The following is a 17,393-nucleotide window of genomic DNA, read 5'->3' on the forward strand; positions in this document are numbered from 1 at the left end:
TGAATTGCTCTGCTTATATTCCTTTGCAAAGAGGACAGTCTAACCTTGTATTTTCTGATAATTGCATGGTAGCTAAGTTCAGTTGCAAAAAGCATGTGTAGCTTTTATCTTTCCAAGAAGAATGATTTTTGCAAAAGTGTGTGAAGTACTGCAAAGAGGAAGACACACAGAGGTGACTTAATCCAGGAAGGCTCGCTAAGTGAACACTGGATTGGGCCCACCCCCACCCTACATAGCCCTTTTCAATTCATGGGCCTCCGAGTTTATGTTAAAAATAAAAGATTCTGCATTACACATGAGACAAAAATTAAAATATATATGTGAAACAAGACTAAACAGACCTCGGCACTTATACTTACCATATAGTAGTGCAATTTCCTAAAACTGAATATTTTGCAATCATGTATATTATTCCCTCTATCAAAGGCTGAAATCTCTTTTATCTTCTTGAAATTTCTGCCCAAAAGAGTCAACAATGACAGTGAGGCCCCAAAGTCACCTCAGCACAAAGTCCGAAAACACCAAAAATAAAGTAAAAAGAAATGCACCCTCCATGCCTTGCAAGCACCAAATGAAATCACTTTCTTCATTCGAAGTTTCAAATTATGACAAACAAAACTCATGTAATGGGATTCACTTTACCTAGGCACCAACTCTGAATGTTACTGTCCAGCAATTATTTTAAGAAAGCTTGTCTCCATTAAGATTGGAGAAAAGGAACACTGTCAATTAACATCCTAAATACTCGAAACTTCACTGCCACACATCAAAAGAAAACCATTCTTCCAATGAAAAAGCTCTAGCAACGAAGGAAAATTGTCAACACACGTGTTGTGCCAGAAATTTGAGCCATTACAGTAACTAGCATTCTCCCAGCATCAAAACACAGAAGTCAAACATTTGAACCATTAGAACCACCTGGGAAGCAGCAGCTTTGGTTTGTGTGAACAGCCTTCCTGGTCAGTGTGAAGCCATCTTCACAGTGGGTGTGGGGGTGCACAGCAAGCACCTTACCTTCATACAGTGCTTTGAATCCCTGGGCACTCACAGCGAAGTCTGTTGTGAACCACAGAGTAAGGATGGAGCCGCTGCTGACGATGGAGGAAGGCAGCTGAAATCCCGACAACCTGAATTTCAAAAAGACGTGAATACAGTTAAAAAGTATGAGCTTGTTTTTGAAGCTTATTTGATGAAGTCACTCAATTCTTCTTTCCACTGTGGCCTATTTATTTGACATAAGTCATTGAACAATTACATGATCTGTATACCAGGTGTTGCCAGTTCATTGAAATGAAGCAGATTCCAATATCAGAACTTGCTTATTTAAACAATTCTTGAAAAGATCCTTTCCTGAAGGAAATGTACAATACACCATTGTCTAAACATAATGCATGGAACTTGAAATGATGCACTCAACTGTATACCTGAGACACAAATTAACATTCCATTTGCTTTTGAGTTATTTCTCTAAGTCATCAGTGTGTTGTCACATCTCATTATTAATATGCTTTTCTTTTACTATTTCCATACAATAGATCAGTTTCTCTTGAAGAGAAAACATATATTAGTCACAGCATCAGAAATAAGAGTCAATGATTGCCTTGAACAGAGGTCAAATGAATAGATTTTAAATTTTTTAGATTGTAAGATATATGTTTCAATTATCACTAAGTTGGGATACATTTAGATATCTTAACGATGATAAAGTCAGAACTCTGAAGGAGTGAACTAGTATAATGATATGCACAATACTTTACAAATGAAGAGCTTTTCAAAAGGCCCAATAGATGTTTCATCAGTTTATATTTTACCTAAAGTTTGCTAATTAAGCAGTCTCTCTACAGATACCTGGTTTAGTACAGTCTGAACACAAACCTATGATTCACCCACACAAAAAAAGCTAACTTGAGCATTCATTCCTAGTAGGAGAAACTCAGTCTTGCCAGGAATCCTATGGTATCAAGCGCTTGATTACAACCACTGTAGTTGCAGAATCAAACCAGAAGCTAATAAGAGAAAAATGAAAAGACAATCGCCGTTCTCCCCAATCATCCCACCCTCGTACAATATTGTAAAGTTATTAACCTCCAATTAAAATAAATAAATTTATATTAAAAAAAAAGAAAAGGCAATCACTAGCTGTTAAACAGAACACTTCCAAATAATCCATGGATCAAAGAAGTCACAAGGTAATTTTAAAAAATCCTTTAAACTGAATGAGAATACAAAATCCAAGATATCAAAATCAGCAGTGCTGAGATGGGAAGGAACGGCACTAAAAGCACACACAGAAAAGAGGAAAATTCTCATATTTGTAATCCAAGTACCCACCTAAAGAGCTTCAAAAAGGTATAGTAAAATAAACCAAAAGCCAACAGAAGGCAAAAAATTAAAAGCACCAGAATCAGTTGAAATGAAAACAGAAAAACAATGAAACAAAGTTTCCTCTTGGAAAAGATAAACAAAATTAACAAATGTAGCAGAAATGGCCCACCCTGCTCCAAAAAAAAATGGGCAGGATAAGAAAAGACACAGATATCTAATATCAATAATAAAATAGCAGATATTACTTGAAACCCCACAGACATTTAAAAAAATGCCATAAAAACTATAGCTATAAATTTGACAACTAAAATGAAACTTGTTACTTTCTTTAAACACACACAGGACTGCAACTTACTCAATGAAATAGATCAATGTGAATAACCCTGTAACTATTAAACCTTCCCCCAAAGATATGTCCGGGCCTGCGTTGTTTTACAGAGGAATTCTTTTGCCTGCCTTAAGAGTTAATGTTTGATTCACCCTAAAATGGAATGGAATGGGTGAATTTAACTCAGATGACCATTATATCTACTACTGTGGGCAGGAAGCCCTTAGAAGAAATGGAGTAGCCATCATGGTCAATAAGAGTTCAACATACAGTACTTGGATGCAATCTCAAAAATGAAAGAATGATCTCTGTTCATTTCCAAGGCAAAGCATTCAATATCATGGTAATCCAAGTCTATGCCCTGACCAGTAACACTGAAGAAGCTGAAGTTGACTGGTTCTATGAAGACCTACAAGACCTTTTAGAACTGACACCCAAAAAGATGTAGTTTTCATTATAGGGGACAGGAATGCAAAAGTAGGAAGTCAAGAAACACCTGAAGTAACAGGCAAATTTGGCCTTGGAGTACAGAATGAAGGAGGGTAAAGGCTAGTTGAGTTTTGCCAAGAGAACACACTGGTCATAGCAAACACCCTCTTCCAACAACACAAGAGAAGATTCTATACATAGACATCACCAGATGGTTGACACCGAAATCATATTGATTATATTCTTTGTAGCCAAAGATGGAGAAGCTCTACAGAGTCAGCAAAAACAAGACTGGGAGCTGACTGTGGCTCAGATCAAGAACTCCTTATTGCCAAATTCAGACTTAAATCAAAGAAAGTGGGGAAAACCACTAGACCATTCAGGTATGATCTAAATCAAATCCCATATGATTATAAGTGGAAGTGGGAAATAGATTTAAGGGACTAGATCTGATAGAATTCCTGATGAACTATGGATGGAGGTTTGTGACATTGTATAGGAGACAGGAATCAAGACCATCCCCAAGAAAAAAAATGCAAAAAAAGCAAAATGGCTGTCTGAGGAGACCTTATAAATAGCTGTGAAAGAAGGGAAATAAAAAGCAAAGGAGAAAAGGAATGATATACCCATCTGAATGCAGAGTTCCAAAGAATAGCAAGGAGAGATAAGAAAGCCTTCCTCAGCAAACAATGCAAAGAAATAGAGGAAAACAACAGAATGGGAAAGACTAAAAATCTCTTCAAGAAAATTAGAGATACCAAGGGAACATTTCATGCAAAGATGGGCTCAATAAAGGACAGAAATGGTATGGACCTAACAGAAGGAGAAGAGATTAAGAAGAGGTGGCAATAATACACAGAAGAACTGTACAAAAAAAGATCTTCATGATCCAGATACTCATGATGGTGTGATCACTCACCTAGAGCCAGACATCCTGGAATGTGTAGTCAAGTGGGCCTTAGGAAGCATCACTATGAACAAAGCTAGAAGAGATGATGAAATTCCAGTTGTGCTATTTCAAATCCTAAAAGATGATACTGTGAAAGTGCTGCACTCAATATGTCAGCAAATTTGGAAAACTCAGCAGTGTCCACATGACTGGAAAAGGTCAGTTTTAATTCTAATCCCAAAGAAAGGCAATGCCAAAGAATGTCCAAACTACTGCACAATTTCATTCATCTCACACCCTAGCAAAGTAATGTTCAAAATTCTCCAAGCCAGACTTCAGCAATATGTGAACTGTGAACTTCCAGATGTTCAAGCATATTTTAGAAAAGGCATAGGAACCAGAGATCAAATTGCCAACATCTGCTGTATCATGGAAAAAGCAAGAGAGTTCCAGAAAAGCATCTATTTCTGCTTTATTGACTATGCCAAAGCCTTTGACTGTGTGGATCACAATAAACTGTGGAAAATTCTGAGAGAGATGGGAATACCAGACCACCTAACCTGCCTCTTGAGAATCAGGAAGCAACAGTTAGAACTGGACATGGAATAACAGACTGGTTCCAAATAGGAAAAGGAGGATGTCAAGGCTGTATATTGTCACCCTACTTATTTAACTTGTATGCAGAGTACATCATGTGAAATGTTGGGCTGGAGGAAGCACAAGGTGGAATCAAGATTGCTGGGAAAAATATCAAAAACTCAGATATGCAGATGACACCTCCCTTATGGCAGAAAGTGAAGAGGAACTAAAGAGTCTCTTGATGAAAGTGAAAGTGGAGCGTGAAAAAGTTGGCTTAAAACTCAACATTCAGAAAACTAAGATCATGGCATCTGGTTCCACTACTTCATGGCAAATAGATGGGGAAACAGTGGAAACAGTGGCTGACTTTATTTTTCTGGGCTCCAAAATCACTGCAGATGGTGATTGAAGCCATGAAATTAAAAGATGCTTAGTCCTTGGAAAGTTATGGCCAACCTAGACAGCATATTAAAAAGCAGAGACATTACTTTGTCAACAAAGTTCCATCTGGTCAATGCTATGGTTTTTCCAGTAGTCATGTATGGATGTGAGAGTTGGAAAAGAAAAGAAAGCTGAGCACCGAAGAATTGATGCTTTTGAACTGTGGTCTTGGACATGACCCTTGAGAGTTCCTTGGACTGCAAGGAGATCCAACCAGTCCATCCTAAAGGAAATCAGTCCTGGGTGTTCATTGGAAGGACTGATGTTGAAGCTGAAACTACAATACTTTGGCCACCTGATGAGAAGAGCTGACTCATTTGAAAAGACCCTGATGCTGGAAACGATTGCGGGCAAGCGGAGAAGGGGATGACAGAGGATGAGATTGTTGGATGGCATCATTGACTCAATGGAAATGAGTTAGAGTAAACTCTGGGAGTTGGTGATGGACAGGGAGGCCTGGTATGCTCCGGTTCATGGGGTCACAAAGAGTCGGACCTGACTGATTGACTAAACTGAACTCTAACGAAGTTCATAAGGATGGAACGCTAATCCAACAGGACAGGTGGCCTTATAAGAAGAGGACAGAAGAGAAAGTCTCTCCCTCTCCTTCCTCCACATACAAACACTAAGATAAGGCCATGTGAGCACATAGCCCGAGGACAGGTGTCAGAAGGAAAGTCTTCATAAGAACTTGATCATACCTCACCTTCACATAGATGTCCATCCTCTAGAAATGCAAGAAAATGAATGTCTGTTGTTTAAGCCACCCAATCTGTTGGTGTTTTGTCGTAGCAGACCAAGCTAAGATACTCTGATACAAGTGATAGACAAAGGCAGTGCAGAAAAAGAAAACAAACCAATATCCCTCATAGATACAGATGTGAAAATCCTTAACAAAATAAGAGAAAATAAAGTAAGGAATATATATGAATAATTATTCAACAAGACCAAGTAGAGTTTACTCCAGGGATATATATGCAGTTCAGTATTTGAAAATCAACCAATGTATCTGCCATAATCACAGGCTGTAGAATAAAATCACATGATTACAATAATCCATGTAGGAAAACACATTTGGCTAATTTGAATATGAAGTTATGACAAAATTTTTAATAAAATATGAACAGAGGTTGAAAACTTCTCCAACTTGACAGTAATTACCTACAAAAGAACCTACATCTAACATTATATTTATTGAGGGAAGACGGAATATTCCCCCCTAAGATTGAGAACAGGCAGAAAGATATGTATGGTTTTATTCCTTTCGTTCAACACTGTGCCAGAAAACTTAGCCAGTGTAATAAGCCAAGAAAAAGAAATAAAAGCATACAGATCAGAAAGGAAAGAAATAAAATCCCATCTATTTCCAAATGATGCAATTATCTATATATGTTATGCCAAGGAATCTGTAAGAAAACTCTTAGAGGTAATAGCTGAAGTTAGCAAGCATGTAGTATATACAACAGACACACAAAATTCAATTTTATTTATACATGCTAGCATTGAACATGTGGACACCAAAATTAAAGATACAGTGCTGTTTACAATCAGCCAGAAGAATACTTAGAAGTAACAAAATAGGTACAAGACTGTGTCCTGAAAACTGTATAATGCTGAAGAAAGAAATGAATAAAAAATTAAATAGAGAAATATATTATGTTGAGAGATTGGAAGACTCAATATTGAAAAGAGGTCAACTCTCCCCAAATCTTATGTAGGTTTAAGACAGTTTTCATCATAATCCTAGCAAGATTTTTTTAGATATAAACAAGATTCTTCTATAATTTAAATGGAAAGCCAAAGGAAAAAAAAGGAATAGCTTAAATAATTTTGAACAAGAATAAAATAGCAGAAATTCTGAAAATGAATAAATCAGTACACTGGTTTTTAAGACTTGCTTTGTAGCTACAGTAACCAAAACCAGGTGGTGTTGACAGAGGGCAGACTCATCTATCACTGAATCAAAACAGAGAACTCAGACTCCTGTAAATATGCCCAAATGATTTCTGAAAGGTACAAAAGAAACTCAGTGGAATAATGAAAGCCTTTCAATGAATGGTGCTTGAACAACTCGAAGTCCACAAGCAAAAACTTTATGTAACACCCTACAGAAGTCCAATGTCCTCTAGAATAATTTACTCAATATTGATCACAGACATAAACATAAAATGTAAAAGTGCACATCTTTTAGAAGAAAACAGGGGGAAACCTTTAGGGTCTTGGACTAGTCAAATTTCCTAGCTGCTGCTGCTGCTGCTAAGTCGCTTCAGTCGTGTCCGACTCTGTGCGACCCCCTAGAGGGGACACCAAAAGCACAATCTATAAAAGGAAAAAGTGTTCTATCAGACATCATAAAAATTACAAACTTTCACTCCGTGAAGGACACAGGTAAGAAATGAAAAGACATGCTGGAGACTACTAGAAAATATTGGCAAGCCACATAGATAACAAGGACAACTGTCTACAGTATATTTAAAAAAATAAAAACACTTTATTTATTTTTTTTAGAAAAATGTGGCAATTTATTTTTTTTTTAAATCTTTAATTCTTACATGCGTTCCCAAACGTGAACACCCCCCCCACCTCCCTCCCCATAACATCTCTGTGGGTCATCCCCATGCACCAGCCCCAAGCATGCTGTATCCTGCGTCAGACATAGACTGGCGATTCAATTCTTACATGATAGTATACATGTTAGAATGCCATTCTCCCAAATCATCCCACCCTCTCCCTCTCCCTCTGAGTCCAAAAGTCCGTTATACACATCTGTGTCTTTTTTCCTGTCTTGCATAAAGACTCAACAGCAAAAGAACAAATAATTTAATTAGAAAACAGGCAAAAAACAAAGTGTTATTTCATCTAAAAAATATACAGATGGCAAATAAGCACATGAAAAGATGTTCAATATTATTAGTAATTTGGGAAATGTTAATAAAACACATAAAGACATATTACTATATACCTATTCACAAGGTCTAAAATGAAAAATAGTGAAAATACCAAATGTTGGCTTGAGTGTGGAGAAAATGCATTGCTCATAAATCACTAGTGGGCAGAGTCATTTTGGAAAACTGTGTGACAAGTTTCTTAAAATATTAAACATGCAGTTATCATATGACCAAGCAATGATCCTCCTGAGCAGTATTTACCCCAGAGAACTGAATATTTATGCTCATACAAAATCTGTAGAAGAATATATATGAATATATATATGCATGTATATATTAAAAATATATATATACACACACACAATAAGTCACTTCAGTTGTGTCCGACTCTTTGTGACTTCATGACCTGCAGCCCACCAGGCTCCTCTGTCCACTGGATTCTCCAGGCAAAAATACTAGAGTAGGTTGCTATTTCCTCCTTCAACAGATCTTCCTGACCTAGGAATCGAACCCATGTCTCCTGCATTGGCAGGCAGACTCTTTACCATGAGTATCAATCACCTGGGAAGCCCATATATATACATGCACACACATATATACACTTACTTAATCACAAACTGGAAATAACTCTTATGTCCTTCAAGAGGTGAATGATTTCCAAATTGTGGAACATCTATGCCATGTATTTGCTACTCAACAATAAAAATAAATGGACTATTGACTTTTAACATCTGGATGACTCTCCAGAGAATTATGCAGAGTAGAAAACAGTCAATCCAAAATAGATAACATATTGTATGACTTCAACATTTTTGAAAAGACAAACTTATTGAAAAGGGGAATGGGTTATCTGTGGCCAATAATTAAGGAGGGGTTGGGACAGGAGGGAGGTGAGCATTACCATTAAAGGGTCACATGAGGGATTCTTGGGCTTCCCTCCAGGCTTCTGCAATGCAGGAGACCCCGGTTCGATTCCTGGGTTGGGAAGATCCCCTGGAGAAGGGATAGGCTACCCACTCCAATATACTTGGGTTTCCCTTGTGGCTCAACTAAAGAATCCTCCTGCAGTGAGGGAGACCTGGGTTTGATCCCTGGGTTGGGAAGATCCCTAGGAGATGGGAAAGGCTACCCACTCCAGTATTCTGGCCTGGAGAATTTCATGGACTGTATAGTCCATCGGGTTGCAAAGAGTCGGACATGACTGAGCGACTTTCACTTCACTGAGGGATACTTATCCTCTGTATCTGGACAGTTTCAAGGTGAATATCCTGGCAGTGTCCATCTACTACCATTTTGTAAGATGTTAACTTTGGAGAAACTGGGTAAAGTATACACAAAATCTGTGTTGTTCCTTACAATTGCATGTAAATCTATGATTATCTCAAATATAGAAGTTTACAAAACAACGATTGGAGTGGGTGGGGCAGAGGCACTTAAGAAAATATATATATTGAGATAAAAATCATCTAATTAATAAAACACAGAGTATTTAATAATAAAACATCTTCTCACTAGGATGAAAACAAAGTTAACAGAAAAATGTTAAGGATTGTTTTATTTAGTGATAGTGTGTTTTGAAGTTTTAAATAAGTTTAAGTAAAAAATAATGTGGTTTATTATTGTTGTTGTTTAGTTACTAAGTCATGCCCAAATTTTTGTGACCCCATGGACTGTAGCCCACCAGGGTCTTCTGTCCATGAGATTTCCCAGGCAAAAATACTGGAGTGAGTTGCCATTTCCTTCTCCAGGGGATCTTTCTAACCCAGGGACTGAAGCCGTGTCTCCTGAATTGGAAGGCAGATTCTTTATCACTGAGACACCAGAGAAGCCCAAATAATGTGATAACACATTAAAATAAACTCATTTGAGTTCTCTTTAATGAACTGTATAATGAACTGTGAATAAGAAGGGAAAGTGTCAAATAATAGTTTAAATCACTTTAAATCACTGAAGCGGCATGAACTCATTCATATGTGATACCTAAAGAATGAGGTCGAATGTTGGTTGAGGGCAGTGGAGAGTACGACCTGTTCTAGTTAATCACGAAGAACATTCAAGGGCTAAACTTGGGGTCTGGTGTTTATAGACTTTACCCCTCGCACCAACGGTGAGAGAGGAATGTGATAGCAATGACAGTGAGGGACTCGATTTTTGGTCTCCCTGCAAACATGTCATTGAGTATGAAAATCATGGCAGTTTTCATTCCAGTCCAAAAGAAAGGCAATGACAAACAACGTTCAAACACCACACACAGCACTCATTTCACATGCTAGCAAGGTAATACTCAAAATTCTCCGAGCTAGGATTTAACAGTATGTGAACTGAGAACTTTCAGATGGACAAGCTGCATTTAGAAAAGACAGAGGAACCAGAGATCAAATTGTCAACATCTGCTGGATCACAGAAAAAGCAATGGAATTCCAGTTAAACATCTATTTCTGCTTCTTTGACTATATGAAAGCCTTTGACTGTGCGGATCACAACAAACTGTGCAAAATTCTTAAATAAATGGGAATACCAGATCACCTTCCCTTCCTCCTAAGGAATCTATATTCAGATCAAGAAGCAACAGTTAGAACTGGCCATGGAACAACAAACTGGTTACAAATTGGAAAAGGAGTACATCAAGGCTGTATATTGTCACCTGCTTATTTAATATATGCAGAGGACATCATGAGAAATGCTGGGCTGGATGAAGCACAAGCTGGAATCAAGATTGCAGGGAGAAATAATACCAATAACCTCAGATATGCAGGTGACACCACCCTTATGGCAGAAAGTGAAGAGGAACTAAAGAACCTTTTGATGAAAGTGAAAGAGGAGCGTGAAAAGGCTGGCTTAAAACTCAGCTTTCAAAAAACTAAGATCATGGCATCTAGTCCCATCACTTCATGGCAAATAAATGGGGAAACAATGGAAACAGTGACAGACTTTATTTTCTTGGGCTCCAAAATCACTGTGGATGGTGACTGCAGTCATGAAATTAAAAGATGCTTCCTCCTTGGAAGAAAAGCTATGACAAACCTAGATAGCATATTAAAAGTAGAGCCATCACTTTGTCAACATAGGTCCATCTAGTCAAAGCTATATTTTTTCCAGTAGTCCTATATGGATGTGAGTTGGACTGTAAAGAAAGCTGAGTGACAAGAAATTGATGCTTTTGAACTGTGGTGTTGGAGAAGGTTCTTGAGAGTCCCTGGGACAGCAAGGAGATCAAAAGGGATCAATCATAAAGGAAATAACCCTGAATATTCATTGGAAAGACTGATGCTGAAGCTGAAGCTCCAATACTTTGGCCACCTGATGGGAAGAACTGACTCATTGGAAAAGACCCTGATGCTGGGAAAGATTGAGCATAGAAAGAAAAGGGGCAACAGAGGATGAGACAGTTGGATGGCATCATCAACTCAGTGGACATGAACTTGGGAAAACTCTGGGAGAGAGTGAAGGACAGGGAAGCCTGGGGTGCTGCGGTCCATGATGTCACAGAGTCGGACGTGACTGAATGACTAAACAAACAATAATTGATACATCACTCGTATTCTATGCATGAGGACCCTGGGGACAAATTTCAGTGTTATCTTCCTTTGAGAAACATATGTTCTTAAGAACTAAGTTTTTTTTTTAACATCTAGGTAAATCATGCAACATGTGGATTTTTACAGTAGCCTCACTACAGATTCTGTCAATATGCAACCTCTCAAATTTTTATCATGCTGCCATTCATGTTTCCTTAGACCTTTATACTCCACTTATCTCTAGATGTAGCTCATCAGGGTACCGCGCAATGGGATTCAATGAAAACAGGAAAGAAAGACACTTCGGCCAGTCTTCCCCTCCCCATTTCTATCACACTTACAACATATGCCCATTTGACCTGCTTCTTCATAGAGTGAGACTCAGAAACATCATTGTCACTGTCAGAAAATAACCTTAGCATCATTATTCGAAGCATTGGGTTTTCATATGATGCCCTAGTTGAATCATTTTTGGGAACAGGAAAAATACGGTTAGAAAAGGAAATAGGTACGAATGAGAAAGCTGACAGGAACATTTCATTCTCAGGGGAATATATTCAGTGTTGGGCTTCCCTGGTGGCTTAGACAGTAAAGAGTTTGCCTGCAGTGTGGAAGACCCGGGTTTGATCCCTGAGTAGGAAAGATCCCCTGGAGAGGGAAACGGCAACCCACTCCAGTACTCTTGCCTGGAAAATCCCATGGACAAAGGAGCCTGGCAGGGTACAGTCCATAGGGTTGCAAAGAGTTTGACATGACTAAGCGACTTGACTGCTTAATGCAGTGTAGGTCCAAACATCTCTTTCTGCCCGCCCCCGCCCCTCCCGCCCTGATAAATCTGTCTCTGCCTTTTTCTAGTTGCATGCCTGCTGTCCTATAGAATCTCATTTACTATATTTCCTACTTGGAGAGAGAGACCCCCCTCTCACACGCAGCAATCTGACAGAGTATGAAAGAGCATGCCTGTCAAAGTTGAGTGATTTTAAAGTAAAGTGAGGACAATTTGGGGCAGCTCATCCATATTCTTAGTACATAGTCACTTGGTAGAAATGTGAGTTTCAGAATGGAACAATTTTATTCTTCCATCTCTCAAGAAATTACTAGAATGAATTGCACGTAGAAACAGACCCAAAACATTGCATACTATGCTGGGCTGGAAAAAGCACAAACTAGAATCAAGATTACTGGGAGAAATATCAGTAACCTCAGATATGCAGATGACATCACCCTTATGACAGAAAGTGAAGAGGAACTAAAAAGCCTCTTGATGAAAGTGAAAGAGGAGAGTGAAAAAGTTGGCTTAAAGCTCAACATTCAGAAAACTAAGATCATGGCATCTGGTCCCATCACTTCATGGCAAATAGATGGAAAAACAGTGGAAACAGTGGCAGACTTTATTTTGGGGGTCCCCAAAATCACTGCAGATGGTGATTGCAGCCATGAAATTAAAAGACGCTTACTCCTTGGAAGGAAAGTTATGACCAACCTAGATAGCATATTCAAAAGCAGAGACATTACTTTGCCAAAAAAGGTCCATCTAGTCAAGGCTATGGTTTTTCCTGTGGTCATGTATGGATGTGAGAGTTGGACTGTGAAGAAGGCTGAGTGCCGAAGAATCGATGCTTTTGAACTGTGGTGTTGGAGAGGACTCTTGAAAGTCCCTTGGACTGCAAGGAGATCCAACCAGTCCATTCTAAAGGAGATCAGTCCTGGGTATTCATTGGAAGGACTGATGCTGAAGCTGAAACTCCAATACTTTGGCCACCTGATGCAGAGTTGACTCATTAGAAAAGACCCTGATGCTACAAGGATTGGGGGCAGGAGGAGCAGGGGATGACAGAGGATGAGATGGCTGGATGGCATCACCGACTGATGGACATGAGTTTGAGTAAGCTCCGGGAGTTGGTGATGGACAGAGAGGCCTGGCGTGCTGCGATTCACGGGGTCGCAAAAAGTCGCACACGGCTGAGGGACTGAACTGAACTGAACACTATCATTCAACGTACTCAAATTGCTGATATCAATGCAGTAATCTTGAGTATTAGATGTGGTGAATCTGGAAGAAGAATAGTAAGAAATTTAGCGAGAAGCTCAGCAGAAACAAGACTGGTGTGAGCATAGCTTGTTTCATATAAAATAATGAGGAAATTATAATTCCACTCAATAGAGGTGTACTCCTAAATGAAAATAGTATCTAGTTCATTTCTTTGTCTATTCTGCTGAACATATTATTTATAAAAAATGATATAAAAGTTACAAATCTACTCACATTATCAATTTCAATGATAGACCTTATCACAATGTATAGGCCATATACATACATGGGTCTTACATATATTTAAACTATTGCATAATTTCACTGCTAAAATAATGTGTCAGATTGTAACCTTCATGACCACATCTTCATTTAACTTCTCTTGGCAAAGACCAAGTTAAATACTTTGCAATACTTTCTTTAAACATTTATTTAAAAAAAAATTTGTATGTTACATGGCTGGCACAGCAGCAAAGATATTTGAAGCTACTATACTTGAAAGTCCTCACTGTTATTAATAAGAGATTAAAGCTACCAGTCTTTTTTGTGTACTAGGCTATTACAAGTGCAGATGTGGTACGTATGTACTGCCTGTTTTCCCCTTCCCAAAGCTCTTATCACATTGGTTTGAGTCTGGTTTGACTTAAGAAGGAAGTGATGTAGTCATTTGGTTTGCTCACATTATTATAACCCAACACTGAGTTCCTAACAATTATAGGTTGTAATTCTTAGACCAAAAGTGTCTAGACGTAAAACACTTGGTAAACTTTCACAATAACAAAAGCCTCAGAAAAGATTTGACATGTGGCCGTGCTCTATTCACTTAACGACAAGTTATATACCCAAGAGAACAAGGGAAGTGATCAATGTTATATGGAGAAAAATCAGAACATCTTGTAGTCACATGGGTGCTGTGTGTCTACAAGTCAAGGCATTCGTCCTATTGTCTAGATCTCACTAGGAGTTAAGAGGCCTTCTAGGGAGTTTCCTATCTGCCTTCCGAGCGGGAACACAGAGTGTGCATGAGTGAGTGTGTGTGTGCTCAGTCGTGTTCAACGGACCCTAAGGACTATAGCCCGCCAGGTTCCTCTGTCTATGGGTCTTCCAGGCAAGAATACTAGAGTGGCTTTCCATTTCTTCCTCCAGGGGATCTTCCCCACTCAGGGATTGAACCCGTGTCTCCTTCATCTCCTGCAATGGCAGGTTGATTCTTAACCATTGCACCACTTGGGCATGTAAAAAGGAACACAGAAGGAACACCTAAATGATTTACTGGTGTCATTTGGAAATGGTTTTCTACACTAATTTCAGAAATATAAAGCTCCTACACCCAGTAGATATTTGTATTTCTAGCTACATTTCTGTGGATGCACAAATATGTACAAATATAATGATGTGTTGTTCCTATAGTCAGCTAGAAAATTTCCCTATGATTAATTTAGTCCATGTGCTGAAATTGTTTTAAAACAATGTACATACTCCAGAAATATCAGTGTTTTAAAACATCTATGAAGATTGATATGTATTATTACTTATGTAATGGGACAGAGCTCTTGAAAAGAATTGAAAATCTTGGAGGGAAAAAACACAGCTGAGTAACGTCTATTTAACTATGTCATTAGGATTCTATGCGGGAGGCAGACAGCTATCTGAAATATCTTCTGAAAGGATCATGCCTCTCTTTCATGAACATCTATAAATTTTGAGAATGTCAAAGGATTTCTAGTATCCCTGTGATGTGTGCTGAGTCACTTCAGTCGTGTGCAACTCTTTGCAACCCTATAGACCCATAGGACCATAGAAGCCACCAGGCTCCTCTGTCCAGGGGCTCTGTAGCCCTGCCACTTCTTGATTAAAAAGAATGCTCTATCCAATTTCTGCTGGTGATTTTCATTTCACAGCTTTTCACGGCTGTGTGTGTACATATAGGTATACTAAATATGGGCATACCCATGTGCACGCAAGCGCATATCAACAAACTGCATCTCTACTGGAAGACAAACAGGATCCTCCCTTCTCTGAAATGTTTTGGCAGCAGTGGTTGAGCGGGACCCTTTGCCACTCTGTGAAAACCTGTGAAAGATAGCCTTTTTTCATTTGTAGACTCCAAGTGGGGTCAGACAGTGGAAGGAGAGGCGCGTGAACTCATTCCCTCCCAGAAGGACTGTGTGTGCTGATGAGGGAGATGGAGACACTGGAAGCTTGTGGAGAGGGTCTCCTGAATCATTAACCTGTCACAATACTTCCAAGTTTGCCCAGATCAGCCAGAAAGAATGAACACATTTTTTAAAAATCAAATGCTTGAATCATGGAAATTAACAGTTTAAGAGAACGGACTGTGCCAGGTCACAAAGCCAGCCTGCTCTGTCCTGCGTGTGGCTCTCTGGGCCAGCAATGCTGGGGCATCACCTCCAGGACACGCAGGGGTTCCCCACACAGTGTCACAGCCCTGGAGGACTCACTTGCTATAATCATATTTCCTGTTTTGGCATTTTTATGTATTTGTATATGTATTTATATAGTTTTTTAAATGACCAAAAGTTTTATACTAACAGAGTACACTGAAAAGTTTACATTTACTTCCATATATGGTGAGAGTAAAATCTCTATTTCTATTTCTACATAGGAGATATAAAGAAACTGTTACAGTTTTGTTAGCTGAGGATGTTTTTAACTCCAAGTACTATAATATATTCTAGGTATTTGGAGAGAAAAATAAATTTAAGTGTATGTATATATATGCACACACATACATATACATAATATAGCCACCTGATGCGAACAGCCAACACATTGGAAAGTACCCTGAATGATACTGGGAAAGACTGAAGGCAGGAGGAGAAGGGGATGACAGAGGATGAGATGGTTGGATGGCATCACCAACTCAATCGACTTAAGTATGACCAAATTCCAGGAGATGGTGAAGGACCAGGAAGCCTGGTGTGCTGCAGTCCATGGGGTCATAAGGAGTCAGACAGTACTTAGTGACTGAACAACTATATATATGTGTGTGTGTGTATATAATATTTTAATTATTAATACTGTTATATATAGTACATACATGAAATGTGTAGTGATATTAAGTATTGTTATTAACTGCTGTGTTTACAAATATAATGTTATTGCTCAGTTCAGTTCAGTTGCTCAGTCGTGTCCAACTCTTTGTGACCCCATGAATCACAGCACGCCAGGCCTCCCTGTCCATCACCAACTCCCGGAGTTCACACAGATTCACGTCCATCGAGTCCGTGATGCCATCCAGCCATCTCATCCTCGGTCGTCCCCTTCTCCTCCTGCCCTCAATGCCTCCCAGCATCAGAGTCTTTTCCAATGAGTCAACTCTTCACATGAGGTGGCCAAAGTACTGGAGATTCAGCTTTAGCATCATGCCTTCCAAAGAAATCCCAGGGCTGATCTCCTTCAGAATGGACTGGTTGGATCTCCTTGCAGTCCAAGGGACTCTCAAGAGTCTTCTCCAACACCACAGTTCAAAAGCATCAATCTGGTGCTCAGCCTTCATCACAGTCCAACTCTCACATCCATTCATGACCACAGGTAAAACCATAGCCTTGACTAGACGGACCTTAGTCGGCAAAGTAATGTCTCTGCTTTTGAATATGCTGTCTAGGTTGGTCATAATATTATTGCCACAGGTTGTGTATTATGTGTGTTTTCATATACACAGCAATTAAACCATTGCATTTGCTTTTACTTACACCCTTTCTTCATAAGAGGCTCACATCTTAAAAAAACTCTCATATTCTTTAAACATATCATTGCTCATATCATGGTCAGTATATAGTTGCCTTCTCCTCAGAATCCAGAGTGGAACGCATGCACTTATGGTGGTTTAGTTTAACTCGCTCTATCTTAGCTTGCATTAGGCAGAATTTTCCTCCTCAGAGAGTTTATTCTCAACTAAACACTACTCTCTTGTCAAAGTCCCTCCGGGGTGGGGGCAATT

General features: G+C 39.0%; 1 protein-coding gene across 1 annotated transcript in view; it reads right to left on the minus strand.

The window, feature by feature from the left end:
* Positions 1-17,393, minus strand: part of CSMD1 (CUB and Sushi multiple domains 1) — a 1,658,099-nt gene that overhangs the window by 1,422,615 nt on the left and 218,091 nt on the right. Inside the window, exon 3 of the mRNA XM_052661250.1 lies at positions 1,015-1,127. Coding sequence (XP_052517210.1) covers positions 1,015-1,127 — 113 coding nt within the window. The remainder of the gene's footprint in view (positions 1-1,014; positions 1,128-17,393) is intronic.

Source organism: Budorcas taxicolor, chromosome 24, assembly GCF_023091745.1.
Source record: "Budorcas taxicolor isolate Tak-1 chromosome 24, Takin1.1, whole genome shotgun sequence".
Taxonomy (NCBI): Eukaryota; Metazoa; Chordata; class Mammalia; order Artiodactyla; family Bovidae; genus Budorcas; species Budorcas taxicolor.